Source organism: Drosophila mauritiana, chromosome X, assembly GCF_004382145.1.
Source record: "Drosophila mauritiana strain mau12 chromosome X, ASM438214v1, whole genome shotgun sequence".
NCBI classification, from domain to species: domain Eukaryota; kingdom Metazoa; phylum Arthropoda; class Insecta; order Diptera; family Drosophilidae; genus Drosophila; species Drosophila mauritiana.
The window spans coordinates 3504229-3530982 of record NC_046672.1 but is presented as its reverse complement, the minus strand read 5'-3'; the positions used below and the strand labels follow the sequence as shown (position 1 = coordinate 3530982).

Genomic DNA, 26754 nt, shown 5'->3' with positions numbered 1-26754 from the left:
GAAACCTGTTTATTTTCAATAAGACTTTATTTGACCACAACAAGAACATCAACAACAACCACGAAAAAAAAGCGAATATATATTTGTTCGTATATATCTAAGCAGATCCACCGTCGATGGCCAATCAGTAGTGATTGCGTCGCTTGTTGGAAGGACAATACTCGGCGTATTCCTCCCAGGTGCAACCCGCCTTGGTGCAGCATTCGTTCGATATCGATGGAGTGTTTCCATCCGATCGACGACTCCGCAGAAACATGTTGGCATAGTTCACATGCAGCCAGGTTGAGCCATCAGCTGGAAAGGCACCAGGAGGAGTCACATAGATTTCAATGTCTTTGGTTGGAAGGGATTTCACTTACGTTCCGTGGTACTCTTCTTGATCCAAGCCTCATCATTGCCCGTCCTCTTCTTGTTGCGCCGGGTCAGTCGGTAAATGTCCTTCTCGCAGGCCCAATAAAGCTGGCGGACCAGCTTGTCTCGGCAGCGGGAGTGCGTCTCCTGGTGCCACACGTTCTCCCAGTCCGATTGGGAACTAAAAGATGGACATAGACGTGGGTGGGTTGAAACCGGAACAGCTCCGGACGTAAAGCTCAATGGAGCCCAACTCACCGCTCGCGGAAAAGCATCTCGAGACCCTCCTCGGTGTGCTGCAGTGCCTCCGGCGTGGGTATCAGCGGCAGGACGAACAGGAGTAGAGCTCCGCAAAGCGTCCAGCTGCCCGAGTTTTGTATTATCATCTTGGTCATATCGGGAGTTCTCCTGCTCGAATTGCGCTTGAAGGGATGCTACGGGATGCTGATCCTGGTGCGGTTCACACGGCGGACGCGTGCCGACTGAGCGCTCTGGCCGGTGTGTTGTCAGGTTTTGAAATATAACCGGACCCGGGCTCCACCTGAGTGGCGGCCAACTGTCGGGCGTCGGCGGTATAATTAAATCGTTTGGTCAGCGCTCTATTTGAAGTAATGAGGCCCAGGCTCGGGTCAGGACCCTTTTCCACACCCGGCCAGGCCAATCCAATCTAATGAAGAGCTACGGCAGCAATTGCGTATGCGGCCCGTTGTCCGCTTATTGCCTTGTTTATCTGCGGTTCCGTTCGGCCGCAAATTGGAGCCACTTCTCTACATATGTATGTGGTTCGGCTGCAGATTCTCCACCTGCCCTTCCAGCCGTTCCACCTGCAACCTGTTGCTTGGCTAACAAAACAACATAAAATCCGGCAAGTTACGCTGTTTGCCTCGTAAAACGAGCCGAATGCCGGGCACTTGTTTTTATTTCGAAGCTGGCATAAATTTTGCAATATTTGCTCGAATTTCAATACTGTGGGCGAAACAGTGGGCTAAAAGCAGGGATATTATTATAACAATATGTAATATGTAATATGTAAATATGTAATAAACAAATAAATAAATAATAAATAACAAATGGGTATGCTAATTTAGGATACATTTAAAGATTTATCAAAAATTATGAAGGTGATTTTATTTGCGCCCACTGTGCGAGTATGAAAAAAAGAAACCGCCCACATGAAACAATAGCTTAGCTAAATAATGTCGCTGTTTACACGTTCCGTGAGAATTTATGATGCACCTTTTCTGCACACAATGCTCCAGCAGCTCCAAGTGGAGGTCCTTCCTCCTTTGCTTGCTTTTCCAGTTCAGTTCTTGGACGACACTGCCGGTGGTTGGCTGCCTATTGGGAGCCGTAATTTCCAGAATTTTTTTGTAAGTGCTTTCGAACTGAACTTTTGAAATAGAGAAAATGAGATACATAGATGCAAAATCTTGAACGTGTTTAAATACCCACCGCTGTAATAAACGCGGTAGTTTATATTGGTTTCAAAGCCAAATATTTACGTTTGACAAACAAACCGTCATTTGGAATCACTGAGTAAACAAATAGTGGGTGAAACTAATGCGGCACTTAACACCATTGTAAACAGGCGTCTCTTTAATGAACTTCAATGCTTACAAGTTTTAAATCAATGGATTTAAACCATTAATTTGCATGAAGTGAAGCCCACACCATTGGCATGCCAATAAATAAAAAATTATTTATATTGTGTACACAGAGTCATCAATTTTATTTAACACAATGAACAAATGTTATTGTACATATACATTCATATACAAATACAATAAGTTCCGCTTTTCATCTTACGCAATAAACTATTTGCTGCATTAATGAAATGGGAAAATGATGAGTACATTTCGTAATGCATTTTTTATGCGCTAGTTTTGTTTCGATTTTCGTGAGAATAGGCGCCTAGCGAATACCCTACAGGGTACACAAAAAAACTTTTTTTATTTTACGCTTATAGTTAGAATATTTAAACTTTTCTTCTGTTCAATTTTGCCATTATTTCTCGGTTGTTTTCCTTCTAAATTCAAATATTGTTCAATTCCACAACTGTGCTAGGAATGCAGTAGAATACATTTACAAATACAAATATAAATACATATATATATATATATACGCATTTATGTTGCTATACATATGCTTATATATAGTTACAATAGTTTTATTTGTTAAATAAAGTAGCATACTGAAATGGGAGCATGTGTTTCCAATCGATTTAATAGTATATTTGTGCAATCTGAATTGCTTTCATAAAAATCGAGTAAACTAATCTAGAAATTAATTTAAGAAAATTTCGATTTTTAATATTTTAGGTTCCATATTTCAGCTTTCGAGTAGTTTTTCACTAGGAACACCTACTCCCATTTTCGAATATCCTTTTTTGTGCCACATTTAAATTCGGCAAGGCCGAAGCCAAGCAAAATAAAAAGTCAACAAAGCAATATAAATGTTTTATTAATGTCACTTATATAATAGTCAAATGTGTATAAATTGTTGTATCTATATATACGTGTAATTTACATGATTAACTTAAACGTTTACCAACTTCGCATGGTCAACAATTGTCTAATTTGTGATTTAGTAATAATTGGAGTAGGAAATGGAATGTTTCTATAATTTATGCGGATGAAAGCATTGGATTTATCTGCACTTTTTTGGTTCTAATCTGATTTATTTAATGATTGATTAAATTTGCATAACGAAAAGGATAATTTCTATGAAATTGAGCTGTGTTGGTACGGGAAATTAGTACCAGAATAATCCTATTAGACCTCGAATCTGAAACATTTACCTGCATCTAAAATGACAGCTCTGGTAATTAAAAAACTTTCTTACGTGCTATATAAATTTCTTCTACCTTATTTGTGCTTCTCTGTAAAAAAAAAAATATTTTTTCAATGGAAAACAGAAAAAACAATTTGTTTTCGAAAATCGTTCATTTAAATTCCAAAGGTTGTATTGTTAAATCTAATCTTCTCAATATGGTCATGTAAATCGGTAATAACTTTTGTTTCCTGTCTTTTCTGTTAATAATAATTTTATATTATTAAACGCTTAATGAATAAATGACATATGACTTGCTTATAACACGGAAATCTACAAATTGTTACAGAAATCCCACTGCCTATCAATTCTATTCATTAATTAGTGTGTCAACTCTCATCAATTTCTGTCTCAGGAAATTTACAGCATATCTGTTGCAGATTTGTTTTGCCATTTTCAATATTTCAGGTGCAAAATGTAACCAATTGAGTTTTAAGCTTTAACTTTCTTCTTTTTATTATTATTTTCGAAAAATTAAATTTTATGTTAAATACTTAAGTTCTAGGCCACAAATGAAACTTACACGGCGCTCAAAGTTTTGTAAGAATCCAATCGTATTAAAATTTAACATAGAATATATGTGTTTATAATATATGTACCTTGCGGTTGACTTATTTTTAGGGAAATAATGCGCACACATTTTAAACTATCAAAACAATCACATTTCATAATTCGGAAAATTATATTCTCCTCATAGACATACATTGTTTACTATATATACACTATAGTTAACTTATATGCGCCGCGTTTTAATGTTTTTGTGTTCTTTGTTAGTTTTAAATTCACATTTTGTGTTTCGAGTTTGTAAGTCGCCTTCAAAAATGGTGTGACCATCTCAATTAGTTTACTTTCAAGAGCTGCAAGCACAAGATAAGTTGTATATTAATAGGTAAATATTATGGGTAAATTCAATTGAAATTTTCAATGGAGTGTAAGATCATACATATGCATATGTATGTGTGTACATACCCGCTTAGAGCATTTCAATATTGGACGTTCCGTTTCCGGTTGCAGTGCGCGTGGTCTTGGTCACCTGTTGATTGGTCATCAGAGGAGGCGGACTTCCACACCAGACCACCTGCAAGTTGATCGATATCTCGTTATTACCGAATGATGATAGAGGGATTGATGGATGGATGCGATGCCCACCTTGCGGAATGCCTTGCGAAAGTTATCGGACAGAAAGGCATACAGTATGGGGTTGATGCAGGAATTCGTGTAGGCCACCACATGGGATATAATCTGGATAATGACCGACAAGTGGCTGCCGCCATAAAGATTCAGTGCCTTCAGCACGAGGATGACCTGCAAAGGAGTGATACGCAGAGTTCAAACGATAGACCATTTAAAATTGAAGCATTTTAAGCACATTTGCATTCGAAATTATAGTTCATCATTTGATTTGAGATAGCTTCCATATGCTGCCATTGACAGATGCAGTTGGCATTTCTTGCACTCCGGAGTGTCTGTGTAATTGTAATTTCGTTTGTAATTTGCTAGCACATTGATTTTGTGCAAACACTTTGAGTGCTGGCAACTCAAGGAGCAGCAGCTGCTGGCCTATTAAGCAGTTCAGCAAATAACTGGGGAGCCTGATCCGGAAAACGGGGGGTCCGGAATATCGGAATATCGGACTATCGCAAATGTCAATTTATCGCAACTATCCAGCGTGTTTGCCAACAAAATTTGCAGCAGCTGTTGCCACTGCCAATTTGAGCTACTCAAACTTAAAGCAAATCGATTATGAGCCCTATAATTTTCTCGGAACGCAGGCTGAGTATTTAATTTGCAACTTTGCTATCCGAATGCCTAGAAGTTTAACAAAGTTCACAAAGTACTTTAAGCTAACCTTGAGCTCTTCTTTTTAACAACTACCCTATATACAACTAACTATATGAGCTAATTTGCTGGTTCAATCCTAATTAGTTATAGCACAAATCGACTGTTTACTGTTTGGTTGCCAAATTTGCGATGCACCTTGTGCATTGCATTGCATTTTTGATTTTCACTTTATGGCAGGTGTTTTATTGTACTCACATGAATGGGCAGCCAGCAGATGGCGAACGCCAATACGACAACAACAACCATTCGGGTGACGCGCCGTTTTCCCTTGCTGAAATCGAAACAGAAATATAATATAGATATAGATATACAATGCACATATAGACTTGGATATCTGGGGTGCATATAAATTATGCCGCAGTTCAGTTGCTGAACTCAGTTGCATTGCCCGCACTGTGATTTATGAACTTTGCGTGCGGATTGCGAACTCGTCGCCAGTTCATTTCCATTCAAATTTAAAACGCACCCTAAAGTATATACATGTGTATTTACAAGATGCAGCATGTGGTATATGTGCAAGTATTTCTATTAAAGTTGAATTCCTTTCATCTGAAGAGCGAGCACGATTTAATAGTTTTCGATTTATGATAAAACCGAACTTGGGGCAAGGTGTATTTGTCAAAAGTTTAAAGCCGCAAGTTCAACTTCAAATTGATGGTTGCTGACCCCGATCACGTCTGAGTAGCTTAGCTAACTTTACTTCTTCGCTTCATCCACGGAGTTGAAGCAATTTAAGTTTAAGCTATTTAAAATGTTAGCTTTACCTTACCAGTAATGAAACAATGATTATGTTTAAACTTTCAGTTTTATTATGAAATGTGACATTTTACTGGTTTTTTGCCGCGCATATCAGTCTCGTTTTCCTGAACCTGCGGGAGTATCGCTCACATTTGTACTTATGATTCGGTCTCGTTGACCTGGCCACTTAAAAATGCATGAGCCAAAGCTCCTGAGCTTTGCACACAGCCTAATAAAAGGGCATTCATCATGCATGCAGCAGGTGCGTAGCTACAAAAAAAAAACAACGAACGAAACAAGCGGAAGGAATATTCCCGCACCCATGGCGTATACGCGATATTCGCGTGTTGCGATTTTCACAGGAGCATTTCATAGTACACATTTACTCACCGTGACTCTGCGGATGGCTTGCAGCCAGGAGCACTTTTCCAAAGACGAGCCAGCATTCCCATGTACAGGAAACAAATCAGCGTCAAGGGTGCCACATATGACGATAGAAAGAATGAGACCTGAAATAAGATACAAAGTGCGGAAAACGTGTTAATATCCTCTGATGCGACTGCAAGATCAGGAACATATTGATTGCCTTGCAAGTTTGTGGGCCATTCTACTGGGTTTAGATTTAAACTTACAAGAATAGTTCTTAGTTCAAAAACATAACCATAGTAGTTCAGTTAAGCTGTGTATTTATTTAGACATTTTTTTTGTACAACTGCTTTTGTTTTATGCTGCTGTAACTGGTCGAAGGCTTTTCCTCTGCCATCTGCTGCCATGTCAGCTCCTTTTGTTTCTGCATGGAAATTGTCAGAAGCGCTGACCCGTAATGCTGACCAGATACCAGATATGAGTACCAGACACTTGCCAGTTCCCCAAAAAAAAAACCAAAAAAAAAAAAACACAAAGCCCCCATTTCAATTTACCAGCTGCCGCTTAGCCGTATTCCCAACAGACCAAAAGATATATGCATATATATTATATATATGTATATCCATGCGATGAGCGTGTGCATGAGATAGTAGTGTTGGTAAAACTGGCGGAAAATTCGAGTAGTTGCTGCTGGCTTCCGGTTGAATATCTGTGTGTATTTCGCTTGAATCGCACTGAAATTAATCGCCACGTTATGGAATATGATTGTAAGGATAATTCAAGTTATTACCAAGTTAAAATTAATTCGAAGCCATTTTAAATCAACTTAATAGTTTTGAGTACTCTTTGGCCTTTACGAACTTTAAGATTTGTTTGCCTCGCTGGGGCTTTCATCAACTTTCGAGAGCAGCCAGCATCAATGGATATTTAAAGTATTTCGAGTCTTGAATCCGGTTGGATTCTTTGAGGTTTTTCTGGGGCCCTGCATACATTGCCATTGAGCTGCTGGGCTTAAAACTCATTTGGCGGCGCCTCAACTTTCGAGTGGAATCGGTTTTCCTTTGTGAAAGGCAGTCGGCAGCCAGGTGTAAATGATTAAGGCACATCCCCCCCTCGCCCCCTCGCTCACACCCCTCACAAAACCGGAGGAAAATCGGAAAACTGGCAATGAGGACCAACAAAATATGCACAAAGGTGCAAGTCAAAATATATGTACATATATCAATTGTAGGCTACGTAATGGGAGCAATGAAACGGAAAAGGAAAGGAAGCGCGAAGAGTGCACAATAAGAAAAGTATATATACAATTTTTTTTGTAATATTTTATAATATTTTTGTAATATGTGCTGAAACGAACATTTTTTGTGCCAGTGCACCGATGAAATCGCGCATACCGCAATTGTTAATAATAATCGTTGGCCCGCCTTCACATTCATAAATTTTGGAGGGCGGTGGGCGAATGCCTGACAGCCATGGAATACGGAATCGAAATCACTTTGTTGGGATTTACCCATGGCCATGGCCAATGAACATGTCGTTTGTTATCGACAACGGCAAGGAAAACCAGGACGAGTGACATAATCCGTGCTGACACTTCTCGAAATCGTATCCCCGAATAAGGATCCATCCAATTGTGTTGTGGATCTCGTATCCGGATGTCGCAATGTGCACTCACCAGATTTGGCACCCATTACTTAATTAGTAAGCAAGAGGCATAAGTAAGGTGCTGTAATAGCAATTAATATTGCAAGCCATTATATACATTCGTATATTTCATGTATTTTATATGTAATTAAATGTTGAATGGTTTCACTTTCTGGCGTGAATCGAATCGAATCCCATAACGAATTACCTGCACACTCCCTTATTTATTTAGCTGAGTTGAGGGTGGGATTACCGATGCATTAATTAAAGTGTTGATTGCCAAGGAAATTGTTTGTAATGTGCGACAATGATGTTAACGATATATCTGCTGAATTCTGCAGTTTATCGCCCAATCGCAAGACAATGACATGCATTGTGGATACTTTTAATTATTCTCTTTCCCTGATTGAAAGTGCCACCTTTGGATTTCAGCGGTCAATCAAGCGGACTAGCATAATTTAATCGGCTTTGTAAGGGAATGCCTTCACTTATTTTGTTCGAAAATGATAATTAATATATTTGAAAGGCATTTTAATAATTGTTTTCACTTGTTTTCAGTTAATCGGTAAGCTGAAGCAAAAAAGAGAAAACTCTGATTTGCAAATGGTTCCCAGCTTTTCTCAGCCACTTTCAAAATTAGCTAGTTGTCGGCCAAAAACTTGTTCCGTTAGTGAGCTCAGCTGCTTTTAGCCAAATTGTCATTTTAAACCGAAAACGAAACAAAACTGAAAGTCATTTTCGCGCCAAATGATTAGCAAACATTTCGAAATGGAACTTCTGCTGTGCCCAATTGCATTTGGAAATGGATGATCCAGCCATTTTGCTGTGTCAATGGTCCGAGACAAGTGCGTATAATATATCTAGATCTAAGCTCGCAATGGAGTTGGGAAACTATAAACTTTGCCATGGGCGTTATATAACTTCCACTTAGGAAATAGAAAGATGCAAAATATGCCAGAAAACAAAGATACAGAGATGCCCGGAATCGATGGATATACACCATGAAATTTTACAGCACAATCGCCATAAATAAAAGTTGCCAAACTTGAGCAGCGAACTTTTTGTATTTCCTTCCTTTTTTTTCATTCAATCGGCCTTTAAACTTTATGCTGGTCCTAATAAAAAGCCATAAACTGAAGTGTGTGCCACATGATAAATGGTTGGGGGCGTATACTTAATATTCGGCATGACCCAAAAATTGCGCCTGGGATTTGTCCATAAACGCAACTTGACACTCAGCGAAATTAATCAACTTGCCACGGGCTCTGATGAGTGCTTCGTTTCCACACAAATTTTCCTCGAAATATATACCTATATATATATATATATACATATACATATCTATGTATGTATTTACCCCCAGGAAATTCACCAAAAAGATGATTGAAATTATAAATTGGCTGCCATATTGCGGACATCAAATGATTGCCTTTTTTTTACAGCTTTAATAAAGTTGACTAGTGATAGCAAAATGAATTCGTCAGACATAAAAGCTTGTATATTTGCAAATATTTTTTGTTAAATATAAGCCATTTATGGTAAGTTCAATTCGACTTCTCCGGCAAACAGAAACAGAAGTCAACTTTAATAAACATTGAGGGTGGGTGTACCTCCATTTTTTTTTTTTGGACTCACAGTATTGAAAGATAAACACTATTTTCCGCTCATTTCCCATTTCCCATTTCCACCGCCCCTTTCCAGACTATTTGTTTCAGTTTTATGAGTTCTTTACGATGACAACAATTCGGTCGTTAGTTTCACTGTTCGTTTTGCTTTGACGGATGCGCCGCGCCGCACAAGTTTGATCCATTTTTATTTTATTGCCAGACAAGGCTCGAAATAACACACTAGGTGCGTGTGTGTGTATATGTATTGACCCTGACAATGGCCACTTCCAGAGGCGGAAAATCAAATCCCAACTAAGTATGGCAACCCGCCTCCAATATCGTTTCCTTGCAGTTTCAATGCTCTTTCTAAAAGGAACCACAAATAAATGGGATGGAATACGAGGTAGTCAGTGTACAAATACCATAAGCAAATCATACTGGTGACCCTAAAAAATAATCTAAACAATTTTCTAACATAATCCCAAATCCCGGCTTAATTGCCAAGTTTCGATTGTGTTTGCGGTATTTCCATTCCTTTAAAGAGCATTCACACTTTGTACTAAGCTCCCAAAGTTGCGGTTTCCTTTTCGTGTTTTCCAAAGCAATTGCGATTTATGTGCACAGTCAGGGGGATGTGGGGGCGTGGCAGGACAGGGACATAAGGACGAAGCACACGCCGTATCCGTAGCCGTGTCTCCGTATCCTTATCCGTGTCAGCGTCGGAAAACCCGGGGCGAAGCGAGCTGTGCAATTTGCCGTGCCAGTTGGTTTTCGAGTGGAGTGGAAAGGTGAGCCGGCAAAATTCTCGGGTGCATATTAGCTGAAGATACCGAATAACTCAGGGAGTCAGTCAGTCAGTCAGTCAGTAAGTCACCTGAGCACACTGAGCGAAATTCCCCCGACTTATAACGCACTCATTGGCTTCCTAGTACCACAAGTAATACCATTATTGTCATTCAGTCGAGCATTTCTTCGTTTATTTTACTATTTGATTCAATTTGTCTCAGTGTAGTTTGTCAGGGGCTTATTCATTCGCTGTGTGAATGGAAATAGACGACAAAGCTCGTTCCATCCACTTCCCTTCACCCGGCGCCCAGAGGGCCAAAACAACTGTAGCTTTTCCGGTGTAACATCCTTCCGGCATGAAATTACACTCGAAGACCTTCGAAGTCCCCGAATTGATTAATAGACAAAAGTTCAAGTAATAAACATAACAAACTCGGGGCGAACAAATATGAGCAACTCAAGCGAACGGAAAAACCATTTGGGATAACGCTGATCTATGTGGGGGAATCTAGACCATAATGATGATGGAATTGTGCGCTATCTTTCGCTTAGAAAACGGGCGAATAATTGCAAAATATGGCCCTGACCACTCTGCAGTTTGCCAATTTACTGAAAGGATGCGACCCTTAATGGGGATCTGCAAAAATGCAGTGCGTGGATGCACAGTGACTTAGTCATAGGTGTGGCCACTGTTTCGTTTGAGAGCTGCGAAAAGTGCAATAAAACCAAAAATATGGTCACACTTTTAACAACTGCGGGAGGATTGATTAAATTCCCAGCTTGCAACCAAATAAATGGCTTTAAGCAGTCCCAAAAATCGATATGCACACATCTGTTTGTTGTGAATCCACGGTTTTGAACATGACTTTAAGATCCCTCTATATATAAATATCTATATAATCCTCGCTTCTTGGGGCTCGCTGATATTTTACACACCTAGACAAGTTGTCCTCGCATTTCGCAATAGAAGGACTGAAAAGTGGGCGTGGGGCGGAGTGGAGACAAGTGCTCGTTCTAAGTAGCAAATATATTGCAGTTTTGCTGGGAAAGCGCTGGAAAACATGACTTGATTTCGACAATAAGCGATTTCGCGTCACAACAAAGTATGCGAATCGTACACGGAGCATAATAAGCGTAATATTCACTAGTTAACAAAATCTATTTTAGTCCATTTGTTAAAAGTTTTTTTTGTGTGTTCAGTTGTTTTTTCGTTACCATATATCAAAATGAAAACGTTTGTCCCAAGTTCATAAAGTTGTCAGTTAGTTCTCGTTGTGTAAGAAGCTGGTGTAAGAAACTAACCTGAAAACCGACGAGACTCCAGATCTCCTCCTCCGTGGAAAAGACGCAAGCGGTGCCAGCATTTCCGTGGTACTGATAAATCCTCACCGAGTGCGAAAGTGCCACCGGAATCGCAGTCGTCACAATCGTTATCCAGGCGCACATGATGGCCCTAAGGAAATGGGAAAGGGGAAGAGACATGTGCAAGAAGTGACATATATTAAAGGGTTTCAATATATTCGGACCTTTGAATGGAGCTGTTCATGAAAATAAATCATCAGACCAGCACTGTGCATTTAGGTATGGATACATTTATAAATTTTTTAGATATTACTTCGCCTTCATTACTCCTCGTTTTTACCTCAAGTTTCTTAAGACGCGTTGCAAGTTTTTTAATCAAGGAACATGCCACAAAGTTTCAACTTGATTTAGGGTAAAAAATTCTACAAGATTCTCGGTCGGTTTTTTGTGGGTTTTAATTTCTTGCAAATCTGTCTCGGTTGGCCAAGAAATTTGTTGACGACTCGCTATCGGCTAAAGTTTTTTCCACTTTGAAAGATTCAGTTGTGTGACTGGGACGAAGTGTCTTTGAAACCGGTGGCAGAAGGCACCAGGCAAAAGGTCAGAGGCCAGGGAACAAGGCCTTCAGGTAGGCAGAGCTAGCTAATTACAAAGCCCGGGCAAATTGATGCAATTACTCTAGATGATGTGGGATATGACCTGCACTTTAGAACCAAAAGTGCCTTCTCCGCGCGCCCTATTCATTTGTTTCTTAACTTGATTCCTGCTCCAGACAATGATTGGGCCAGGAGATGCACTTGATTGACCTTCAAGCGCGCGCTATTCGCGCAGTGCATCGAAAGAAGTCGAGTTGGATGAGATACTCACAGTGTGGCATTGCGCTCCGTTCGCAGGGACATGCTAGTCACGGGATGGACGACGGCCAGGAAGCGATCAAAGGACATCAGCACCAGCGTGTAAACACTGCAAGTCACAAGTCGGTATAGAGGTTATATGCATATATATTATATATATATATATATATATGTAGGCACCCACCTGCAGTGGCACGTAACCACAATCATGTACTGGACGAACTTGCACCACACATTGCCAAACGGCCACTCCGGCAGCACGTAATCGGTGGCCGTGAACGGGACACAGAAGATGACGAACAGAATGTCCGAGACGGCCAGGTTGATAATCAGCAGGTTGGTGGTGGAGCGCATCTGCTGGTTGGCCACAACCACTGCAACGACATGCAAATTGGGATATAAACTTGTTTCAAGACGGGCTAAGACGCCTTAACCATAATGTATATCGATTTAATTTTAAGGCTCAGTTCGTTGTTAAGATCAAATACTTTGCTGTTAAGTAATAAACGTGCATAAAAATATACGTATTTTATTTTCATATTTGGCTGCTTTATTAAATTTATCAAAATGGGCCAAATGCAGCTTAACCTCACATGTGCTATAGTCGCCAGTTGGGTGTGAGAGTTTTTATTCCCCATAGAAAATTCTTAAATAAAATGAAAGCTCATAACGTTAAGAATATTGCTGTCATGGCAATGGTCCAGCTTTCACTTACTGTTGTGGGAGCAAGCCCCCAACAACACAATTTTCCCCCCAGTTTTTCTTTTCCACCAATTACGCGGACAAAAGGCAGCAAACAACGCAGACGGAATGCTTGGATGTGTGTGTGTGTGAGTGTAGGTGGGTGAAAGCGTGTGTGTGCGCGGGGTAAAAAGTCAAAAAAGGTGGGATGGCGATAGAACAGGAGTCGTTCATTGTTACCATTTTGAGTCTTTGTTGTCGTGCTCAGCTTTCACTTTTCACTCGCTTTCCCCGAACGCAGTTCTTTCTTTATTCCGCCTTTAAAGACACCCCCCCCCCCCCCCCCTTTCTCCTTTAAGGTTCCCCGCTTTCTCTGAACATTTTTTTTTATATATATTTTCCCTTGGCCAAAGGAGCCACTTGCAATTAGCCAACAATTTATGTAGCTCCACACAAAGGAAGCGTGACAAAGACATCCAGGAAAAGAGAGAGAAAGAAAATATGTATAGAAAAGGAAAGAAAGTGGGGCTAAAACAGTGTTGAACTGTAACAAAATGTTATTTCGCCCATACGAAGATGCGATGAGTTGATGCCAATGGATTGATGTGGGCCACGAAGCCAAAGGAAGTACAAACTCAAGAGGCTAACAATCACTTAAGAGTAAAAGAAGAGGAAACGCACGGCAGGCAATACAGGTAGCAAATACCCGAGGAAATGGGAAATGTCGCGGAGTACACTGCGAAAAATCACAACAGCTTTCGCACTTGACAATACGAAAGAAAATCATTGTTGAAGTTATATATTACCGATTCTCGCGGCATTTTGTTCTTAGTTCTTAGTGTAAAAGCCAGAGCAGAATGCCGCGCCCGCAAATCAATTTCCTTTTCAAATATATATTTAGCACAGGATGTTTCAAGGTGAACAAAAAGCGCAAAAACCCCCTCGACAAAAAATAAGCACAAACAGGCAATAGAGTAATAAGTAGCAGCAGGAACAGGAATATGCGAGAATCAATGGCAATTGGAGCAGTAAGAAATTGGTGACAATAATACAAAATGTACAATATATTTCATATTATATTATATATGAGCACACATAGGAAAGGTCAACATATGTGTAACATAAGCTGCTTCAACTGTAACCCCGTTTAAGCCCTTGCCAAACTTTTCTCTTAGCGTTCAGCTTGTTTATTGCTGAATAGTTTTTGGCAACAGATTGGTAGCAAATTTTTGCCGTTTTGGCATAAGTATTTGCATGAAATTGCCAAATGGGGTAAGTAAATGATAGGGCATCAAAAATATATATAAATGTATATTCTTATTTCGTGGGTTAAGGCGCCTACACAACTGTTTATAACATTTTGCGCAATTAATCAAGATATTTATGTTTCAGCAACAAGCAATTGAAAAAAAAAATATCAAATTCTTTTGATATCCATATTTTGCGTTCATTTTTCTACTTTAAATGGGGTTCAGTTGGCAACTTTGTTCTGAGGCTTTATCAATTAACAGAAGGCGGTGCTGACCACTAGATACCCACTAGTCTCTGTGGTTAACCAACTTTTTGCGGGTCCTGTTGACACACGAGAAGGATTCGCACAAAAAAGGGTCCAAAATGTGGCGTTTTTGTTGGGGCATTAACTTTTTCCCGCCATTACAGAAAAAGTGTGCCAGTTTTATATTTTTACTTTTTTTTTGTTTTTTCCTTCTTGGCTGGCTGGAATTTTACAAAATAATAAAGTGTAGCATAATTTATGGGGCACGGCAGCAAAAGCGGCAAAAGTTCTTCAAGCGAAAAAAACGTTTGTTATTTAATGCTGGCCTGCAAAGGAAAAAAAAAGGGGCGTGTCATGTTGGTTCTAAAGGAGCTTACAAATAAACAAATATTCAGACAACACACACATGGGTGTGTGTGTGTGCGTGCCTGTGTTCTAGACAGGATTTCCTGTTCACTCGCATCTGGGGGCATAAATTCACTTTTATTGAACTTTAATGTCACTCTAATGCCCACCCATTTCCCCCGCCCTTCGTTAGCCCTCTTGTTGCCCGCACTTTCCTTCCTGTTTTTAGCCTGTTATTGATGCACTTCAAGTCGACACGGCGTATACGCAATTTGAGCTCTGATTTAGTAGACAAAAGTGAGGATAGGTCTTAACTTTCAAGCTTGAGTTGAAGAAATAATGTTTTCAACATTTTTTAAATGTGTTGCCTCTTTCCTTGATTAGAACCTCAATGGAGTTTAACTTTGGTTTATTTATTTTATGAAAAAATGGGCTTACATATTTAGTATTTATTTGAAATTAGTATATGTTGCCAAGCAAACAATTGAAATTCGAACAATTGAAATACGTTTATTGAGTAATACAAAATTACAGGCAGCTCAGGAGTTAAGTGGGCAAATTTCACGGCTCAAGTGCGCAGCGATTTAATTACTGCGGACTTAGGTTCCTGATTCGCAGGATTTTCCAGAGAAGTAATCAAAAATTCTGTTGTTATTTTGAAGAGTACTAAAGTGGAGTAATTTACGAGTCTTAAGCCCATTGCTTTTGAGCATAATGAAATCACACTGGCTGATTATTTCGACACGACCCATTACGGTAGGCATAATTTTAATGGCATAGAAACTTATTCTCAATTAAAATTGGCTATCTCAAAGTAAGAGTTCCGTTCGAGTTTAGATGTTCGGCAGAGGCCTTTGTTTTATGATCCAATTAAAGGCGGCCGAGTGTGTGGGCTTAAGCCCATTAAGTGCATAAATGATTGCTTCTAGGATATGCAGGATATGCAGGATATGCAGGAATATTTCGGGTCCTGCAGTTGCTGCCGAGGGAAGAGCGTACATAAGTACAGTCCCCTCGGCTATGGCAATTAATTTAAATTTTAATGCACAGCACAGCTAGAGAGACATCCTGTTTTGGCACATGAATATCCGGTTACAAAAGGCCCTCGGTCCATTGTCCTTTTCTTGGCCCATTTGTGGGTCCTTCTGCAATCTTCAGGCTCTCTGAAATCAGCGATGTCCAGGCTTCATTATTTTTGTTTTGTTTTCCCTACTTTCCCTACTTTTATTTGCATCATTTGCCAGCCTATACAAATACATATTTAATGCCAGACAAAGGGAAGGCGAGTTCGGGGGAAACTTAGATAAATCAAAAAAGGAAGAGCACATTTTCCGGGAAACATTTTCCTATGGACAGGCTGAATTGAGTTCAGAGCCATGGACTCTCGTTACAATGACTATTTCAACTGAAGGTCCTGTTTAAGTGATGAAACCCATGGGAGCATTTTCTTATCAATCGATTCAACAATCTTTTTCATATTTAATTTATAATTATTTTGTCAATAATTTATGAATTACTGCCTTACAGTGTCCAAGGTTGAGAAACAGATGTTGAATCAGAGATGTACACTTTGGTTTAATTATTTGTATATCTTAATTGCTTCAGCAATCAAATTGTGGTCTATTAATTAATTTTAAGATACATTCCTATCACTCACCACACGAAGTGTCAAGCTTAACTAAGTACCCATCAAAACACATTAATAATCCAATCAAATGCACCTGACTTCCTGAGTTCATTAAAATTGAATTGAACAGCCGTAGGGCAATAAATTCAAATGTCATTCAAATTCAAAAGCTTCTCTGTATCGAACATATTCTAGTTAGATAATCTTCTTATATTCCTCAATTCCTTAATAATATTAGACATAGCATAAGCTGCCATATTTAATTTGTTTTGCGCCACAACGTCTATATTATTGGGGCATCTATGTATATATCAGGTACATAGAAGGTAAATGATCTGTGAAGATTGGACAGACACTCGTTTAACAATGCCATTTCACCCTTTACATGGACAACAATACATGGTAGCAGCATGAAATTGTACATCAATGTCGTGAGCTCATCATTATCATTGACAAACAAATGTGAATCAGTCAACCCGACAAGCAGTCAATCATCGTGCACAGTAAACTTTCGCAGCGCAGTATTGAATTTTGAAACTGACAACTGTCAGTTTCATAGAATATTTTGAAAACATTTTACTGTAATGTAAGAACCCTTTGAATATCCAATTTACTGGGCAAAATATTTAAAGCAGGTCCGCTTTCTTTTGTTTTCGGTTTTTTCTCTGTTTGCCGCCGTTTCTATTTTATATACCAACATCTCGTCTTGAGCGGCGCAGCATTGTTGGATTATTGATGGGATTTGCATCAGTCAGGCGGGCGAATAAAGGACCTATGGCCACTTGCCAGGGGCCAAAAAGCCCAAGGACACTTGGGGATGGGAAGAAGACGAGCATGAGCACGAGGATGAGGATGTGGCTGTGGGATCTGGGGACACCTGGCCATATGGTGCGGCCATCACGGGCGCATATGTGTTGACAAGAGTGCGCCACAAGTGTGTGCGAACGATGAAGACATAGAAGGGTCGAAAAGGGCCTAAAAAGGGGGCCGAAATGGGGGGTAAGGACAAAAGAATGTATGCGGAGAAATGCACACAAAAGAGCTGGCAAAAAAAACTAAAGAAGGGGGTTCCCAAAACTGAAACAGTCTTATTAAGATTTTTAAGCTTAGAGTATTCAATTAATTAATTAATTCTTTCAATAATTTCTTGTTCAGCTTGCAATTTGAAATATTCTGAGATTTCATTTCCAACGCTATCGCAAGCCGGAAAGTCTTGTCCTTATGCATATCCTGAGCAGGAAGACAGCGAAGCTCTGGTATTTTGTACCTTTGTTCACCATGCCAAACGGGTTTTGGGGTCCTAAGCAGTACATGTATTCCGGTATTCAGTGGGTATCTTCCCCTTGGCCGAGTCCTTCGATACAGTGGTGATCATGAAAATAGTACCAACTTGTACTATTCTTTACTCGAATGATTTTCAAAAGACCACAAGCACAGACCACTGCAGCCGAAAACTTTTTCTCACACATAAGCAATATAGGAACAATTTGTGTACTACTTGTTTGCGCAATGCTGTGCCATGTATGTATCAGAGAACTGCAGCCCGCCACTGGCACTCTACGTCCACCCGATAAACACTCGGTACTCTAGGCACCCCGTGTTTTTTGACACCCTACTTGCGGCAACACAAAATACTCGAGTGTTTTACCAACGTGGTGTTATTGTTACGAGTAAAAAAACCACCCGAGGCCTGCTGCGCAATCACCGTTTGGGTGAGTGGACGCACAGTCAACGATCGGCCGCACGTCATTTTTTGTATGCGGGCTGCAGTTCTCTGGTCATTTTTTGTACGCCTAAAATTTGTATGGGAGGAAGCGTGACGGGTATAAGAAATGAAGGGTAAAAGGGAATACCCAAGAAAATTTTTGTGCTCATGTCTTTGCTCAATGGGTGCCACCCGTTTCGAATCATTGCCTTATTAATTTTTCACACGTCGCTAGCTGAATACTCTACTGACAAATAATCTTACATAAAGTCATTTTTGAAATGAATTTTGTGACATTATGTACATAGATTCGGCTATTAGCATTATTACTATTACTATTATTTTTACTATAATCTATATTTAAATAATAATAACGTTAATAATATATAATAATATTTAATAAAATATATATAATATATAATAATATTTAATAAAATATATATAATATATAATAATATATATATATAATAATTAAATTACATATATATATATATATTAATAATATATAATATAATAAAATATAATATAATATATATAATTATAATAATATATAATAATAAGATGAAGGGCATATTTTACAAAGTATTCGACAAAGTCTAGAGCCACGCCGAAAGAATAGTGTGTAAACGTATGGAGTGTAAAACGTATGGAGTTACGCATCTTGTCTGTGACTCGCCTATCTACGAGACACACAAGTATTTTTGGAAACACCCGAGTATTTTTGGAAACACCCATGTGTTTAACGGTAAACCCACAAGTGTTTTTGTCACTCATCCCTTTTTAGGCAGTGTGTGATCGGCACCCGCGACGCAGAGCACCGTATTGATTCGGGTGCGCGCACAACGGGGTGTCTTGTCTGCATGTTCAGATTTATACTGTGTGTTTGTAAGTACCCGCGATGTGCGTGGCGGGTAGCACCCGCACACAAAATTGTAGGGTGTGAGTCGAGTGGTAAAAAAGTGCCACCCTTGCAGTTCTCTGGTATGTATGTATGTGCACACATTCGAGTGAGTTAGTGTGTGTGCGCCAGGCCCCGGCAGACATTGCATTGAAAAGTAAAACAATAAAATTGTACATGGCCCATAAAAAAGCATAAATATGACGAATGTACGGAGAGTGGAAGCGAGATATACAGAGCAAGTGAGTAGGACAGAGTGTCCTATCCACCCACGCACAATTGCCTCTGTGTGTGTGTGTGTGTGTATGTTTGTGTGTGGCTCGCTTGGGCATTGTTTGTCTGTCTGTCTGTTTGTCTGTGTGTGTGCGGCCGTGTTTGTGTTTGTACTGCCCGCTTTTAGGCAGTGCGCTCAATGCTGGTTATAAATTTTATCACTATCAACGCTGGATAATAAATTCGTACGCCTTGTGGATTTGTGTAAATTTACCCAACGCACACACACACACACATGCAGAACCGCAACGCACCCACACACGCATGTGGCCATATGCCTCTTAAATGCTTCTTTCATTGCATACTTTTGTGCGTACGTTTTTACGGGGCTTCACACTAAAATACTCGCATGTGCTCCCTCAAATTGCAACTACGTGCAGCCTGCAACATATTTTCTTTTTTTTAAAGAAAAAAAAAGTATACATATGGTTCCTGAAGGAGACATGCAAAAGCCCCTCGAAAGATTGAGGCTTGGCCAGAAAGAAAAGTACTCGGCATTTTCCGATAATAAAGTGTTTGAAGCATAGACTCAGGTGTATCCTTGGCATCAGGACTCATCCGGTGCACATGTGTGGCTGCTTTTATGTTCGAGTATTTTTTCAAAAAACAAGCAACAAAAAGAAAATTGTAGCCAAGAGGATGAAGTAAAACATACCTGGGCCAGTACCAAGTGGAAACACTCTGTATATAACAGGAATAATCAAATTCATCAAGATTTCCATTTAATGGCATTGAAAAATGAATATTGATGCTATTAATTGAAGCTGATTTGGAACTATTTCGCATAACTTGTTGGGCGGGCAATCGAGTTTTCCGTTTCTAATCATGTGTGGCAATCCAAGCAATTTGTTCCTGGTGCACCATGCACCAATCGAGAAATCCCCTAGCCGTGTTTACATGCAAATATGCGGTGGGAAATCGGGAGAACGGTAAATGCATTTTCCAGCGAAAAGCCATAATAACAATGGCAAAAGTGCAAACAATTTATGCCCGGCGTCCTTGGCGTGGCCTTCACGGATTCACAGGATGTCGGGATGCAGGTGGATCAGGTTTTCTCAACTCCCCCTTCACGCCATCATCCATCCAATCGCAACCCTTTCGGTTATATATCCCCCGAAATTGTATTACGCCCTCATTTAAGTTGATTTTGCGGTTCCATCTGTCGAAAAAGGATGCCAGGCGAAAAAAACAAAAAAAAAAAGAGAGAAAGGGGGGAAGCTGTGTCGAATGAGAAACATGTTTTGGGTTTGGGACCAAATCAAATTTGCCAGCTCCGTCAGGACAACAGAAAAAAACACAAGTATTGAGGCTACGATGGAAGTTATTTCAACTAGCACATACCCTACGCTGTTTTTTCCTCAGGAAAAAGTGATTTCAAAGCGTATATAAATGCATAGGAATTAAATTTCGAGTTTGTTGTAGGTGCAAGGATTTTCAAAAAAAAGAAATAAATAAATATGAATATGCTCTGCCTGTTCGCTGGCCAAAAAGTGTGAAAAACTTGAGCTGTTTTTCCAAAAGCCTTTTGAAAACTTTGTAGCTCCATCCGCAATCCTGTTAACTTTGCATGCCGCTCCTGTGGCCGGGAAACGTAGTGGAAATCGGTGGGACAGGATCATCGTTTGGGGACACTGAGTCACGTTCCTGTTCGTCTAGGCAATTACAATTTTATAACTGAATTTGTGGGCCCCTCAACTGGGATACACATTCGCCACTGTCCCGGATTTATTTCGGCAAATGGAAGACCAAAACCGCTGCCAAACCGAACCGTTCTCCAGCGACAAGGGGCCAATGCAAATTGAAGTGACAATGCGTCGCCCGAATATCCTTGAAACATAAATTATAATTAAGCATAAAGGACTGTGAGTTTTGGATTCGTGTTGCGGTTCGCCTCGCCCGGCAGATTTACACAAATTGCTGTTGACAGTTTGTGTCAGAGTTGTGTAAACTTATGCATACATTTGCCAAAAGTATCTGGGGAAATGCCATAGTTTTGTGGCGAGAGCAATGCGGAAATTAAATCAATTTCAGCTTAATGCCCATGCAAGCCAGCAGGCAGGCCTTCCATCTATCAATATGTCGTGTGCGTTTGGGTGTGAAAATGTACTTATCAGCCATTAAATGCAGCACCTTATCTTCCACACACGGATAATGTTGTAATGATGCCTGCTGCTGCTGCTGCTGCTGCTGACGATGATGATGATGATGATGTCAGTTGGCGTTTTTTTTCAACTGGTCATGTGGCATTTTGACAAATTATCTTTCCATAAGCCATAAGTAAACGCTTGCACTTTGCACCGCAGGCAGCTAAATCTTCACACTAAAATATATGTCCACTTGAAAATATTTTAGAGAAGTCTTTGTACAACGCACATCATACCTTTCCCAGCGTATCACTAACGAGCCCATCATATTTTCAGTGTATTCTCGAGACTAGTGGCTTTGCCTAGAACTAGGCAAACTCGGAAGTTCTCCCAGTTGAGTGGCTCTAATTTTCGCCTTCATAATTTGCCATAAAATCCACACGTTCATTTGCAAATCATTTATCATAATGCCGCCAACGCAGCTGACAAAGTGGCTTTTCCACACAGCAGCATCCCGAGTAAAATTGAACAGGATACTGGGAAAAATTGTGGGTGGTTGTCGTGGGCAATTGGATGCTTGGATGCCACTAGCGACTTTAATGAAACTTTTCCATTGGCCTGACAGCGGCGAGAATGCGATAGGAAGCCGGGGAGCAGCGACATGGAAAACGCTTTTCACTCGGCCGCTGTGGGCGTGGCCCACCAACGCCTGCACTTTGACCCACTCATTTGTTTCTTGGACAACTTTCAAGGGTTCTCGGTTACATTTGTCTTTGCCCGAGACTCTAGAAGTCTAGTTAAGAAAGCAAATACGAAAATAATTAAGTTTTAGGCCAGCAAAATGTAAATATTAGCTTTATTTTTCGATGCAAATATTATCATACAGCCCGCAACTATCTGTAAAAAATGGGATCACAATTCGTATGGATTTTGCCTTGGGAGCAAAGTGAATTTGTTCTAATTGAGTCTGGTTATGTCTCTATTACTGCAAGTTGTTTTCATTTTCACTTTTATGGCGGAAGCGAGCTTAAGAGAAAGGCTTGAAGCTTATAGCCAAGAGGTGGCTGTCGAAAAAAAAAAACTGTATTCTTAGTGCTCGACGTCGGGGGTTTAGTTTCACCGTTACACTTAGAGCAGCCGCCTTTTTTCAGGTTTATTTTTATTTTTTTGCCTTGTGATTTTCTTATTTTTAGATTCTTCTTGCTTCGAGCTGTTTTTGTTTTTCCGGTGGGTAGATGGTGCGGCCAACCAACACACCCACTATCAAGCACACACACACACACACACACACACGGCAAATTGCAGGTGTGGTAAGATGGCCTCTGAGAATTTCACACCAAGGTTGCAACGAGAAAACAACAAAGCGAAAAAAAGAGACGAAAAATAGTGCATGCAAAATGAGTTTGCCTGTTGAGATTTAGTCTGTTGTGTCGGTGATAGAGCACACACACACACACACACACACACGCACACACACACAGAGGGGCACTCAAGTGTTTGAGGTAAGATCCCTTCTTCGTCTTAACCCACTTGGCCCCCTGACATTCTTTCATTGCCTTCCATTGCTTTTTGCTGCAGAGAGAGAGAGGTAAGATTAAATTAAGGCATATTTATTTGATTTTCACGCTTTTTTGTTAACACAGGAGACTGCACTCTCCACTTCTTGTTCACTACGAATATGAATCGCAACGCAATGTGCCTCTGCTGGCCTATTAAATTTCTGCAATACTAGCAAATTGCAATCTTAACGATGCCAGCCTCACACCTCCGCTCGTTATTCGCCCATTCCCTTAATGGGATATAAAAAATCAATTAGCTTCCGCGTGAACGCGCGGCTCTTGCAAGCGATTTTATGTTTTTATGGCTCTCCAGCACCTCATCCTTATTGCTTCTCGTCCTTTGCAGCTTCATTTGCAATTATTACGCATAATTTGCCAGAGGTCGCTAATGAAAGCGTTTCGTCGGATGCGAATCCGCGTTTTTATGGCAAGAAGGGGGCATACACTGCGCAGAAAATGGGGCAAGACCCACTCTTGAAATCGAACTGCGATTGATATCTACGATTATATCTAACTGGATTTTGTGAGGAATGCAAAAACAGCTACTACGGTGCGTATCTATCTGATATCATCTCCATACTTTCAGATTGATTGGCAAGTGATATCGAAACAAATTTTGAGAGCTTGCCACTTACCCAGAATAACCAGACCGTTGCCCAAAAGTCCTGCGAATCCGATAATGCCGAAGAAGACCGGAACTATTGTGGATACGATCCGTTCGAGGGCCACACTCTCCGCATCGTATTCCATGGAGTCGTTGGCATTGTGGTCCGAGTGATCCGTGTGTTCCGAGGTGAATGCATAGTTGTTGCCACTACTGTTGCTAGCGCTTATGATGCTACCGTTTCCAGTGGCGCCCCAAGAGGCTTTTGGCCAGCTGCTAATTAGCGTGGCCAACAAAAGAGCCAGCCACTGATGGCCAGCCATCTTGGCAGAGATGCCTATCGTGCTTAAATATATATGTGTATATATTATTCGATTCTGTAGGGCCTTTCTAATTGGATGACTCTGTCTCTATTGTTTGGCCTCTCGCATTTGCTTGTTGCGGCACGCCCCCGGCCACGCCCACCTCGGCATTTGCATATCCGTGAGTTATATCGCCCTGAAAGAGACAAATTGAAGTGGTGTAATAAATAATTTAGATATGAGCTGGCAGATGCAGATATTTTTTTTGTTTGTATACCCATAGCAGATGCTATAAAGAATAAATCTACATCCATATCGCCCGCCACGCAAAATAGATGGACAGTCAAGGCCGTCGGTGTGTGGGCGTTTCGATAAGTTTCCTTTTGTTTCGCCCCAATAAACGAAAGTGAAATGTGCTGCACAGTGGGCTGAACATTTCATTCGCCTTTTATTTATAATTGTACAATTTCTGTCGAATTTGAATGTTGTCTAATTTTTGAGAAATCGAATACATTTCCCTTTGCGTTAATTTAAACTGACTTATTGAATTTGCAGCCATCCATGCTAATTGAATGCCACTGTTGCACAGAACATCATCTGGATGGCCATGTACCAAATTATGTAAAATTAATTTAATTCCATTACAAGGAAAGAAGGGGATGTTTCTGGAAAACAGACAGCGGACCTTTGCAGATATTTATCACATTTGCATAGTTAAATAAATAACATCGATGTCGAAAATCCATGACGGGATATAACGCATACGCCACGTGCGCTGCATCAATTAGCCGCCTAAGGATAACACTTGTATCCATGTTACCCGCCTTATCCCCCTTTTTTCCTTTTTTTGCTGCTTCCTTTTTTTTATTCGTTTTGCTGTCCAATGGCATTACACTTTAACTACTAATCGAGGAGACATATGTGCTGTCATGTCGCGTCTGAAATGGCACGCACCCTTCGCTGACGGTTGGCTTAAGCTGTCAATTAACATATTATTAAGCGAGTGACACAAAACAGAGCAAAAACGAGCTCGAACGGGGGATTGACAAACGATGACGAGAAAAAAGGACGAGGCGCCATAATTGAGTGCGTCCAAAGATGAAGGAATTCCGTTGACAGAATCCCAAAAGAGTCTGTTCAACTGCGAAACTAGCTTGAATAGGGTTGAGGATTTCAACTGTGAAGCTTAACAAGTGAATAAGTATATGTATAATTGTACAAGAAAACTCTGAGGATCCCATATCTTTGCTGCAGATTTTGTTTTCGAGAACAGCAACGCGATTCGCTGGCGAAATAAGTGTCAGACAGAAATATAAATATATAACAGACAGAATCAATTTGGCATTGTATGCACACAATTTTGCGAGAGACAGACCCATTCAAAGAAATTGCCAACTATAAATTATGCAGATGATATCGAGGGCACTTCTGTGATTGTTGTCACAAATTGCCAGTCGTCCCGGTAAATTATTTCCGCAGTGCTTTTAATTAAATCAAGCCATAATTATGAACCGTTTGTCTCTGCTTATCGGCGATATTATTACTCATTTTTCGGCGACGCTATCTGCGTTGAGCAATTATAGACTGGTAAGAGCGATTTAATGGTTTTTTTTCGTCTCTAAACTCCACGATTTATGTTAAGCGTATTAAGCTGATTTGATTTACGGCTTCCCAGATAAATTTCGCTTTGTGGCAAACTGTTTAAGGATTAAGAGGCATATAAAGGAGCTACTGGCTCTGTCTTGAGTTTCCTCTTTCCTCTCCTTCCCAGAAGCTTTTCCTTGACTTTCCGCCGCCGGAAAATGCGGCGAAGGGGCTTGAAATTGAATTTGTTAGTTTCACAAGTTAAATGTATTCAACGGAAAAAATTCCGCAGGATGTGTGTTACAATATACACTTTTAAATTTTGATCAAACTTATGGCATTAATACTTAAGACTCTTAAGGTCCTATTGTATAATTTTGATGTGTAAGAAAATTATTTGATTAGCCGCAAACAATGAATGGTGTTTGTGAATGCATTAGAGCTGCCTTTAATCCTCTTATCGCCCATCGTTTGTTAATGGAATTGAGAGCAGGAATCCTTCAATTATCCCTGTTCAGTCGATTCATGACAGCCTACGTCCTGCAATAATCGCAGCGCAATGCAATTACTACACTGAGAACAAAAGTACAGGACCAGCGTGAGTTAAAATTAATTCTGTAGTTCCTTAAAGAATGATATTAACATTATTTTCATTTAATACAATATTTCAAAAGTAATATGAATAAAATTGAAAATTCCTTAAAATCTGAATTCAGTTTGTTGTTCAGTGCCAAAAGCCAGTGGGCAGTCAGTCAATCATTCGATCTGTCATTGTACTGGATTGTTGGCCCGACGAGATTACGTATACGCACCGATGCAGAGACTGCGTATTCGCGGCGTTGTTATCTGCATCATGTAAGCAACCCCCTAAGTGAGTATTCCTCGGCCATGGACTTCCGCACAACGGGCTTGTGCACCACAAATGCAAATTCCAATTCGGCCGAAAAGCAATTCCAGCTTTGGTCAATTATTTGAGGGTCGATGAATATGCCATGTATTTCAATTAAAAGAAAAAGGGGGACACTGCTCATGTGGCTTTTCTGTACGTGGCGTTCAATCTAATTGCGTTTTTATGGCCCGAGTGCGAATCGTAAAAGTCAGCCAAGCAAAAACACCAAAAGGCAGGCGGCAAATAATAACATCATCATTAAATTCGAAACCAAACACAGGCCACATCTGCCATAAATTAAATATTAATAATTAATTAGCTCAAGTGTAAGAATGTTTTCAGGCGAGACTAGTAGATAAAAAACACAAAAAATACAGACAGCGCATAAT

General features: G+C 40.1%; 2 protein-coding genes across 2 annotated transcripts in view; both read right to left on the bottom strand.

The window, feature by feature from the left end:
• Window positions 1–27: 27 nt before the first annotated feature.
• LOC117147672 (probable insulin-like peptide 7) lies at window positions 28–831 on the bottom strand. The gene is made up of 3 exons (XM_033314648.1): window positions 610–831; window positions 360–532; window positions 28–294 (listed from the first exon to the last, which is right to left on the bottom strand). The coding sequence occupies exons 1-3, from the start codon at window positions 744–746 to the stop codon at window positions 125–127; spliced, it is 480 nt and encodes a 159-aa protein (XP_033170539.1). The 5' UTR covers window positions 747–831; the 3' UTR covers window positions 28–124.
• Window positions 832–2082: 1251 nt separating this feature from the next.
• LOC117148350 (allatostatin-A receptor) overlaps window positions 2083–26754 on the bottom strand; it is a 69570-nt gene continuing 44898 nt past the window's right edge. The window contains exons 3-11 of the mRNA XM_033315688.1: window positions 23622–24088; window positions 12504–12693; window positions 12333–12428; window positions 11466–11616; window positions 6151–6269; window positions 5218–5293; window positions 4330–4485; window positions 4150–4258; window positions 2083–4037 (exon numbers count right to left, since the gene is read on the bottom strand). Coding sequence (XP_033171579.1) covers window positions 4154–4258; window positions 4330–4485; window positions 5218–5293; window positions 6151–6269; window positions 11466–11616; window positions 12333–12428; window positions 12504–12693; window positions 23622–23913 — 1185 coding nt within the window. The 5' untranslated portion in view covers window positions 23914–24088 and the 3' untranslated portion in view covers window positions 2083–4037; window positions 4150–4153. The remainder of the gene's footprint in view (window positions 4038–4149; window positions 4259–4329; window positions 4486–5217; window positions 5294–6150; window positions 6270–11465; window positions 11617–12332; window positions 12429–12503; window positions 12694–23621; window positions 24089–26754) is intronic.

Bases quoted from the DNA above. Each gene is read 5' to 3' on its own strand.
- LOC117147672 (XM_033314648.1), bottom strand. From the start codon at position 746: ATGACCAAGATGATAATACAAAACTCGGGCAGCTGGACGCTTTGCGGA. The intron at 533-609 runs GTGAGTTGGGCT...TCCATCTTTTAG, and splicing joins GAGATGCTTTTCCGCGAGCG to TTCCCAATCGGACTGGGAGA. The intron at 295-359 runs GTAAGTGAAATC...GTGCCTTTCCAG, and splicing joins CAAGAAGAGTACCACGGAAC to CTGATGGCTCAACCTGGCTG.